The sequence below is a fragment of the Haliotis asinina genome, chromosome 3 (assembly GCF_037392515.1).
Source record: "Haliotis asinina isolate JCU_RB_2024 chromosome 3, JCU_Hal_asi_v2, whole genome shotgun sequence".
Classification (NCBI taxonomy): domain Eukaryota; kingdom Metazoa; phylum Mollusca; class Gastropoda; order Lepetellida; family Haliotidae; genus Haliotis; species Haliotis asinina.
This window is the reverse complement of record NC_090282.1, coordinates 22,268,943-22,280,031: the sequence shown is the minus strand read 5'-3', so window position 1 is coordinate 22,280,031 and position 11,089 is coordinate 22,268,943. Positions and strand designations below refer to the sequence as shown.

The 11,089-nt window shown below is 41.4% G+C and overlaps 1 protein-coding gene across 1 annotated transcript; it reads right to left on the bottom strand.

The window, feature by feature from the left end:
- Nucleotides 1–1,177: 1,177 nt before the first annotated feature.
- Nucleotides 1,178–10,790, bottom strand: LOC137276660 (E3 ubiquitin-protein ligase TRIM9-like). The gene is made up of 6 exons (XM_067808277.1): nt 10,691–10,790; nt 7,339–8,170; nt 6,454–6,696; nt 5,634–5,894; nt 4,320–4,406; nt 1,178–3,619 (listed from the first exon to the last, which is right to left on the bottom strand). Exons 2-6 carry the CDS (start codon nt 8,149–8,151, stop codon nt 3,605–3,607), a joined length of 1,419 nt encoding a protein of 472 aa, XP_067664378.1. The 5' UTR covers nt 8,152–8,170; nt 10,691–10,790; the 3' UTR covers nt 1,178–3,604.
- Nucleotides 10,791–11,089: the final 299 nt, after the last annotated feature.

Sequence of the window (11,089 nt, the reverse complement as noted above, 5' to 3'; positions counted from 1 at the left end):
CATTAGGTTTTACGAGCCACACGTCTCGTCATGGGCTTCGATAGCAAATCGAAGATGTTTTTGGATGCCGGGCAGTTTATATACGGCTTTGTCTTCTATGTCCTTATTGTGACCTGTTTGTATAACCCTGACGTTTTGTTATTAGCCTTGCCATCGAAACATCTTCAATTAACGGTAACACTACTTGTAGCAGTTATTAGTTTTTTTATATTAGCCTCACATTATCGCCTCATGTCACTTTTCAATAAAATCTTACAGGTAGTTAGGACATTATGACTATCACTGTGAGAACATATGGTGGTTAATATAGCGATGATGATCATAGGAAAGACAAACCAATTCGTGTCCAATGAGATATGCATCCCCTTTTACCTGCCAGCATTTTGTGCATTGTATAATTCTCCATGTGCATTCAGGTTTTGTAAATCTGCAGACTCAGTTATGTCATTCAACTCCCAACGCGTTATGAGTTGTTTCGAAAACCTAACTGTGGTTTTGAGCTCTGAATAGTCAATCGTACCATTGTTAATTTTGTATTTTTACTAATTTTCAAAAGCTACTTATTTGAATTTGTACATGCCCAGGTTATAACCCAGGTGGTTCATTTCGACAACCCGTGTATACCTATGTACATACCAAGGAGAGGGTGTTCAAATACAAACTATCTTCCCAATCCTCAACTTTGAATTTGGCATTCATAGTTTCCAGAATAATCGTTGTTGTTCTACTCAACAGTCACTCTTCACCATATTGGAGAGTTAGGTTTAACAACAGTGATACTTTATATTGAACGTTGTTCTATGAAATGAATGTTGATACGTTCAGGACATCTTTCTTCTGAGAATATATAACCCCCGACCCCGTTCTTAGACTTAGTACGAAGGTTCGTGTTAAGGTCTAGATATACGACCACAGGGATACAGTGCTATTGTCTCTTGTGACATTCGGTTTGAATTGGTCTTCAGCAACCCATGCTCGTCGAAAGACGTGACTAACGGGATCAGATGGTCAGGCTCGCTGACTTGGTCAACACATGTCATCGTATTCCATTTGTGCAGTTGCTGTTCATCATGCTGATCACTGGATTGTCAAGTTCAGGCTAGGTTATTTACAGACAACTGCCATAGAGGTGGAATATTGCTGAAAGAGGTGTTAAATAACAAACAAACCCTTAGACTTTTGTACATATTTTATTACAAGATTTATTCATTTGTGAATAACGTGGGGTTTTATGTTTCAAATTGTTCTATACAGCTAGACTATACTAGACTGTGTCAGTCCGACAAAAACATCAAATATTCTGAGTGAAACACATCATAAATAATATATTACCTATGAAATACCGTTCTGTAAAATACCCATCTTGAAGTAGCGAGTATTGCATTAATGTGGCAAGTGTTACCTGGTGTACGTGGGGATTAGAATCTCGGTCCCCCTATTCATGTGTCTCGAGGTGACGTCATAGTTCAGGTGGCCAGGTTCCGTGACAGCTCATTACCTGTCTTCGCAACCCGAGGGTGCCGGACGTTGCTCTTAATATCAATCACGCGTTTACCACAGAGACCCACGAAGAGCAACGAATTGATCTTCAGTAACCCATGTTACCTTATCAAAGGTGATTTAAGAAATCCTGATTTAACGAAAACACCTGGCAGTATGGTATATACGGATTCATTTGTGACTTTTGTACCACTACGATTGTATTATATGTTCCCAAAATGTTTGAGAAGGGTTTGAGGGGTGTGGTGGGCGAGCTGGCTAAGGCGCCTGGCTTGTGATCCAGCGAGGTTGAGGTGTCGGGATCGAGCCCACCTGTGACCGGGTGTTAAAAACCGTGGAGTCAACTTTGTGAGCAGACTCTTTCAGTGTTGTCACAACCCCTACTGTACAGTACACAACCCTGTGCACTTAAAAGAGCCCACGAATCCGTTGGTATATGACCAGATGGTGGCCGCATGAATACGCGCAAACACGTAGTTGCGGGAACAGCAACGTGCAGTGAACTTGGACAAAGTACTGTGACTATGTGTCCCAGTCCACCCAGCTAAGAATGGGTACCTCGTTAGGATGAGACAGTCACAATAAAACTCGGTGCGCCTAATGGCAGCAAGAGTTGCATACTCTCCAGGGAGTTGATATTGATAATACCATGTGCTGTTGAGATTGACAACCAGTGATCGAGGGAAAAAATACCAGCGCCTTGAGCATGCACTAGTGCATGGATATGTGCACTATATAAATATCCTATATCATAAATAGTAGTACAGTAGTACAATTATACCTTCAGTTACACGAAGAGTAATTGGTCTTTAAGCAAGTCCGAGAAACAGTTACTGGCGACGAGATTCGTAACCAGGCATTGTATATGTTGACACACAGACATGGTTTATGGTCGACGGACACCCACCACCCTGAAAGCATAACCTCGGAAGAATGGAGCTTAAGACATATGATATGATGAGTTTGCGTGGCTTCGTTGGTGTATGCCCATTTAAAAACTATGGAGAGAGCCAATCCTCTGGAATATTACTTCCTACACCACAGAACACACAATTCACTTATCTGAATAATGTCACCTCCCTTATTTACAGCTGAACATATCGTATTTTCAGTTTGTATGTACATTCGAGTACGTGAGCTTTGAGTAAAGAAAACTTAAGTCAAGCAAATATATTCCAAAGATAACACGTTGAAAATACCCATATATATATTATGGGGAATTTTTATGATTTTTATTTAAATAAAACCAAGCAGAAGCAATATCTGAGCGATGATGTAGCACCACTACATATATACGTATACAAGAACGTGACTGGTATACTCCTGAAGGCGATCAAAATGGAGACCAGTAAAAATCATACAATACAATTCCTATCTATCCAAAGATCTGTGTCCAAGTTGAAGAGACTTACGTAAATGTACCGAGTCACAACAGGTTCGACACAGTCGTAAAGTGATGCTTAATAAAGAATTCGCACGGAATAACGTTTACTTCGACACTAGAGACCATCGACAAAACAGTATTTGAATTTAAGGTAAAAACTATGCGATGTCTTGATTAGATGCATTTGTACTTCATTATTGAGTTGAGTATCTAGATTTTCAAAACATATTGTCACGTTGTTACAATTTCTATATAATGCTGTTTATTTAGACCATTAGTAGAAATAAGAAAGTATTATACTGTATGAATGACCACTTCTATATCATATATGATGCGGTTTCGGATGACGTTTCGGTACAGAGTCTTATACCGTTTTGCTTCGCATCATGTCAAATAAACAACTTGTCATCTATAAAGTATCTCACTTCTTTATTACTCACAAACTTCTAAAATGCCAATCAAACAGTTCAATAACTTGAACGAATACCCCTTAAAGAATATTAACGATATTGGACATACTTGATTATGTGCGTGTGTTCCTGTAGAGTGTTAGTTATCGCCTTAATGTGCAGCTCATTACATGAATTCACACGAACATAGTAATAGAACAGAAACCATGGTGTCGCTGAGTCGGACTGAGTGAGCGCTAATCACCAGTGATAATGTCTGGGTGGGATAATATCAGGTTACTTGCAATGTATTGTACGTTCCATGTCATTGTTATCTCGCAGTTCTCTGAAACAGATTGAGACAAACACGTTTTAAGGTACAGTTTGAGAAATGTCTTCAACAATCAAGGTCCAAATATTGCGAATATGTCGTAACCATATACGCGCAAGTGTGATGTAACCGTAATGTAACTGTATTTATGTCATCTGTGATCGCTTGTGGGCATGTAACCAACGTTCAATCATCTGTGATCACTTGGTGGTATCAAACCAACGTTCATCATCTGTGATCGCTTGGTGGTATGAAACCAACATTCGTCATTTGCGATTGCATGGTGACATGAAACAACCATTCATCATTTGTGATCGCTTGGTGGCATGAAACCAACATTTGTCATATGCAATCGGCTGGTAGCATTCGTCCACTACGATCTCTTAGTGGCATGAAACCATTGTTTGTCAAAGGTGAGCGTTTGGTCGTTGCATGAATCCAGCGTTCATGAAAAGTGATCGCCTGGTGGAATGAAACCAACGTTTGTGAACTATTACCAGCGAATTTCCCAGCGAATTTACCACCGTATAATTGCATGACGAACCATATACGACTCTGTCAGAATATACAATTGTCAAACATGATGTTTCAATCAGAGTATATGCTTTAATCTAACCACAGACCTGTTTTGAACTGTACATTACTCATTCTCAATCACGGGCTGCTTGAGGAATAAGAAAATCTCAGGTTACAAGAGTTGCCCCCCTTCACCTACCTGCACAGAACCTCTGCGATCACGGAGAACGTGTAACAACTCGGCCATGGCCTCAGCTCGAATGTTCATCACCTCTACCAGCTTCAGCTGCAAACACATACTCAACACTTTCCTTCACGGTTCAAATATTTGGCCTGGTTCCATTTACACATTAACACACATGGATCTCCACACCCAGTAACACACGTGGATACCCACACACAGTATCATACACTTGGATATCCACACACATTAATACACATGGATCTCCACACACAGTAACACACATGGATCTCCACACACAGTAACACACATGAATGTCCACACACACGGAGTAACACACATGGATATCCACACGCACAGTTACACCCATGGATATACACACACGCATCACAATCTTCCTCTACAGTTTTGTCCTACAATGTCATAAACATACATGTGAATCTACATACACAAACAAACGACTCTTTATACAGACACACACAGTAAACAACACGGATCTCCACAAACACACCGTCAGTTGTTCCGTATATCTGTGTAGGCAACAGCTGACCTTCAATATCTGTGTATGCATCCGATTCTTCCAAATATTTGTGCTAGCTGTTTCTTAATATCACTTTATGTGTTAGCCGTTTCCTCATGTTTGTATATGAGTCTATGTGTATACAACATTGGGTTTCCTTATAGCTGTGAATTATTCATTCAGCTGTTTCCTTATATATGTGCATGCATCATTCAGCTGTTTCATTATATGTGTGTATGCATCCTTCAGATGTTTCATTATATGTGTGTAGTGAGTGAGTGAGTTTAGTTTTACGCCGCTTTTAGCAATATTCTATCAATATCACGGCAGGGGACACCAGAAAATGGGCTTCACACATTGTACCCATGTGGGGAATCGAACCCGGGTCTTTGGCGTGACGAGCGAAAGCTTTAACCACCGCGACTACCCCACCGCCCCCTATACGTGTGTATGCATCATTCACCCGATTCATAACATGTATGCATGCATCATCCAGCCCTTTCATTATCAGTGTGCATGTATTATATAGCTGTTTCCCTATATATGTGCTTGCATTATTTAGCTGTTTCATTATATGTGTGTATGCATCATTCAAATTTTCATAACATGTATGAATGCATCATTCAGCTGGTTCATTATATGTGAACATGCATCCTTCAGCTGTTTCCTTATAACTGAGTATGCACCATTCCGCTGTTTCATTAAATGTGTGTGTGCATCATTCATCTGCTTTCATTCCATATGTGTATGTGTCTCCAATCTCGTTTTATCCTTGTAACTACTCCCGAAGTTTAATTGAGCCCAATACATACCTGCACATTCACAGATTTCCTAGGCGCAGGCTTGTTTTTAGTTGATTTACGTTTGCTTCCTACCGTCTTTGGCGATAGGCTGATATCCATGAGAGAATGGTTCGGGAACTGTGATTGGTGCTGGCCCACGCACCCATTGCACAGATTCACAGAGCAGTCCAAGCATCTAACTGTGGCCGTCTGTGTGGGCGTGGTTTGACATGTATTGCAGGTACACTCCACAGCAAACTGAGCAAGGTCCGACACGACACTAACACCAACCTGCGGACATCGGTGAAGAACCGTTAAATGAACGAGTGAGCTGATATGTGACTGAGGAGGGTGGTTATGTCGCTGAATTTGGATAGTGAGGGAGTGAGTGAGTTTGTGAGATCATGACGTGTCAGCTTTGCAAGAGAGAACGATCCATGGTGCTGACAAGTATATAGATATCATTACAGATCCCTGCCATGCCGCGACTAAGCTTGTCGTAAGAGGCGACTAACGGGATCGGGTGGTCAGACTTGCTGACTTGGTTGACATATGTCATCGGTTCCCAATTGCGCAGATCGATGCTCATGTTGTTGATCATTGGATTGTCTGGTCCAGACTATTATTTTCAGACCGTCGCCATATAGCTGGAATACTGCCGAGTGCGGCGTAAAACTAAACTCACTCACTCCCTGCCATGCCTACTGGAAGCGTATATACACAGGATATGATCCATATACGGTAATAATCAGTACATTTAGTGCAGTGTTCGCTCTGCTCTATGTTCCACATTGGGGAGGTTTAATCGACTGCTTGTGATGTGCACGAATGAACGAACGAATGAACCTACCCTGGGCTCGACTGAACTGATGTTACCCTGGAGATTCCTCGTAGATTCTGACGGTTGTCTTGCCGCCACCTGTGCAGCTTGTGGGTTACCTTGGGGAAGCTTGGGTCGTACATCCGCCAGGGTATGGTCCACGGTTGTGTTCGTGGTCGGGTGGAAGGCATGGAGGCAGCTGTCACAGAAGCTCATCTGACACTCCAGACATCGCACACGGGCTGTGGTGTCACAGAGGGTGCACTTTTGGGGCTGAAACATGAGGTTCACCATGTGAGAATACATACACGTGCAGGGAGGTGTGTGTGTGTGTGTGTGTGTGTGTGTGTGTGTGTGTGTGTGTGTGTGTGTGTGTGTGTGTGTGTGTGTGTGTGTGTGTGTGTGTGTCTGTGTGTCTGTGTGTGTGTGTCTGTGTGTGTGAGGTGGGGGGGTATTTACATCATCAGATGTTTTTAGATAATATTTTATTGAGTATCCATTCATCTTAGTTCAACTTTGAATTGAATGTGATTATTTTCAAGCATGATTTTTATACATACCAGATTAAAATCGTGTTATTGTATATTGTCCATAATTTGCATTTCATATTATATCCTTACACTATATGACTTGACAGTATTTTATAGATCCATAGATCACCAGCAACTAGTGGCTATGGGAAATTCCATAGATCTTCTACCTGCAGGGACCCTTATGCGATTTACACCATCCTTCTAGCTGCTGTCTCTTACTAACAAATTTACAAAGAATAAATATTCTACAGACACATACAGAAATACTCTACACACTCCGTTATATCACAAATCCTCAATTTTACACTAGTTAACATCTACAAAGGAAAATGAGTATTGCCGTCTATTTCCATGGATGAATATGCCATGTAGAATCTTGTACCTCATCCTGGTGCTGTACATGTACTGGTGGCGGTGGTTCCTGCAACAGCTTTAGTGTATGGCCGATGTCATCTGGATGGTAGACTCCGAGACAGGTCTCGCAGAATGAAATGTTACAAGTCTCACAGAAAACATATGCTTGACTATTCTGTCCTATCTCGCAGGTGCTGCACGTGGATAAAACTGTCGTCTGCTGCGTTTCATATGAAAGCGTGCCCAGCGTGCCTTGATTTAGATCCATCGTCTGCTGGGCTTGATAGGGATTTGTTCCCTGCAATACTTCATTTGGAACTGTCATCTGCTGAGCTTGATATGGAAGTCTGTCCTGTAACACTTGATTTGGAACAGTGGTCTGCTGAGCTTGATATAGAAGAGTGCCCTGCATCATCTGATTTTGAAGTATTGCCTGTTGGGCTCCATATGGATTTGAAAGCGTCGTTTGCAGGTCTCCTGTCGTAGGGGGAAGACCTTGATTTGGAGTTATCAGCTGATCTGAATGGTTGTCTAAAGTCCGCGCAGACTGAGACAATTTGCTTTTTTTTCGGGATTGTTTGTATATAGCAACCATACTACTCAAAGGGAAGTTTCGTTTTAAACTAGCATATCCACTTGCACCCAAAGCAACTTGACGGTTGCATTCTGGACATTTAAATGTCTGTGACGTGACAGATGTTGTGAGCCTCTCCACGCAATGTCGACACAGCGAATGGAGACATGGAAGAAGCATAGGGTCTGTGAAAAGTTCCAGGCATACAGAACAAGATAGCTGCCTCTCCATCGGGTCGTCATTGTTCATGTTCATGGCTTCGTACATGCAAGACGCATCGATAATCCTGCAAAATAAATTCGTGGATTTCAAACACGGTGTCGGTACATAGAATTCTTCTGTTATGTGTACAGTGAAGAACCTATTCCAAAAATTCCGAAGACTTCGGTTTCAAAGTGTAGCGATATCGTCAAGATTTACGGCGTAGCAGTCTTAGTAATCGTGCACATATGTACCTGCATTGTACGGGCTGCCGCTGTTGCTTTGTAATAGTAATAAGCGAATCAGTTATCGACTGCACTTTGCAACATGTTTGTTCATTCCGAGAAAAGTAGGTGTTGCGGTGTGATATCTGTCTTGTTAGTAACTAGATAGAACATGGATTAGCGATGAGTTTCTAAGCTGCTGAGTAGGGTGACTCGCTATAAGCCATGTAACCCTGACTTAACACCGATGTTTTAGTTTTACCAGTATGCTGTCCTTATTAAAACAATCAGTTTTATATTGGAATGTCAACCTGATTCGGGAGTGATGCATGGAATTGACGTATGTATCCACAGTACCTTTATTCCCCAGCCCAATACAAAAGCCACACCTCCCATTCCAACAATCATCCACAAAGTCAACACCAATCCCAAACAACACCCGTATCGTCCAACATTATCCTCACCTACATCAAACATTTCAGTCCAATTGCCACCAACACCAACACCATAATCTGTATTATAATCCCCACAACTCCAACCTTGTGAATCCTATATTGAAACGTAACCCTAGCCAGCCATTCTTCAACCTTCTAGCACCATTCCCACCTACGCCCTATCATCAATTAGTTATTTAGTAAGAGGCAGGCTTGATGACTTGGTTGACACATTGACCCCAATTGCGGGTATCGACGCTTATGTTGATCAATGGGTTATCTGGACCAGACTCATTTACTTACTGAGTGCTGGAATATTGCTTAGTGAGGTCTAAAACTAAACTCACTCACTCGCTCACTCCAACCCAGGTAATCACTGTTCCAAACACATGCGTAGGCAAGTCAAGTAATGTTGAAAACACCGGTCTGTATAAACCACACGAGACAGACCAAGTATAGTGTATTGTTAACCTATTATAGTTTCGGACGCTCCGTATATTTAGCTGCGATTAATACAACCAGCACAGCTGCTCCATATTGATTTGTGTTGAGTTGGTTCCGTATTGACTGCGACAGCTACAATCGATTAATATAATAATAAAATTTTGCATACATGGCCATGTGATGTCACCCCATTTGAAAAATTCCGACACCTCCGTATCTATCAACAGCAAGGACATGGCAATTTGCCTATATATTGTCATCACGGCTGTGGACTAAAATAACCTTGATTTATAATACTAGTACATTAAACACGTGCCCAAACTATATCTACGCTTATGACTTCACTTATCATCTTGCATTTGTCCAGCAATAATCCAGACACAGGAATGGTGTTTGAAGTGACCTAACGAGAACCAGCCTGCTTCCATTATCATACTCTTGCTACTGGAGAAAAAGAAGAACGTCGTGGGTGCGGATCCGGGAATTTTGAAGGGGAGGGATTTTCAGGGTATTCGAACCCCCTGAACCCCCCTTGGCTACACCAGGCAAAACGAAAATGTTCAATGTGGTCTTAGGTCATTTTCAAAGTCCTCATTGTGGTATTGTCATTTCAAAAAGGGAAACAACACCCGTCGCAACCACCCACACCTTTGATCCACCAGTGAACATTATAAACAGTCCTCACGGTCAGTTTATGGATGTCTGTATTGTCATGAAACTCCAATGATCGGTATTTCTGACTACGTTTACTGACTTAATCTCTCGATGTCACAGTATCTGCACAGGCTACTTCATCTAAAATGACACAAAAAAATAACGCATAGTAGACCACGCGGCTTGCCTGGATGAGTGTTGCGATTATAATACTTCACATAAGATATGTCTCACCCTTATCACGACAGAGCGTCAACAACCTGACAGCGAGGGCATGATGTCATGTGTTTCGTCTGATCGTATTCACTCGCTCTTAAAATAAAGTATGACTATTAGGATCCTATTCCTGTCACCAATCGCTACTGTATGGCCGGTCGATTTCATCCATGATTGTATAAACTGAACAATATATCACTCAAGTCTTTGAAGGGCATTTAGAAGTGAAATACATATGAATGAAGATTTTTATGGATATCAACTTCTTATTATGAGAACACAACGTTCCGGAGTTAATGCTTACTCCTTCACCTGATGAATTAGTAAGCATCAGGTGAAGGAGAAAGCATTAACTCCGAAACATTGTGTTCTCATAATAAGAAGTTCATATCCATAAAAATCTTCATTCTTAATATGTCACTCAGTCCGTAACTGGACTTTCAGTTAGTCAACGGAAACGCTACCTCCTCCCCGATAGCCCCTTATTGCGAAGTTTGTGATAAAATATACTGATACTCTACGTCATTCAACGCTTTCTGTCATCATCTACTAAACAACCGAGTCTTTCAACGACAGATGGCAAAATAATACGTCGAATGAAGATTCAATAATGTCGTATTATTTAACACCTACCTGTGACACACAGGTGTAACTGTAGGCAGAGCCTTGTAATTATCGGTGGCAACACTCCTTCACCTACCTATAGCTACTTCAGGATATCACTAATGCGCATGCTCATGTAATGACCTATTTGTTTGCATTGAAAAATTCCAGGAAGTATATTTTTAGCTTGGGAAAATCCAACCGGACACCTGTTGTTCTAATTACTAATAACACCATGAGTGAACTGTACACCTCTTTTTCAGCCGAACTAACTAAATTATTGAAATAAGTTTAAATACATACTCATCAAACTTAGTCATCAGATGCAGCATGACACACGTTCATCATGCTTGTCTGCGGAACAGAACATATGCATTAAAGGGGCTATCTCCGGGGGCCTTAATGGCTTCCATTAGTGATGGAACGGAT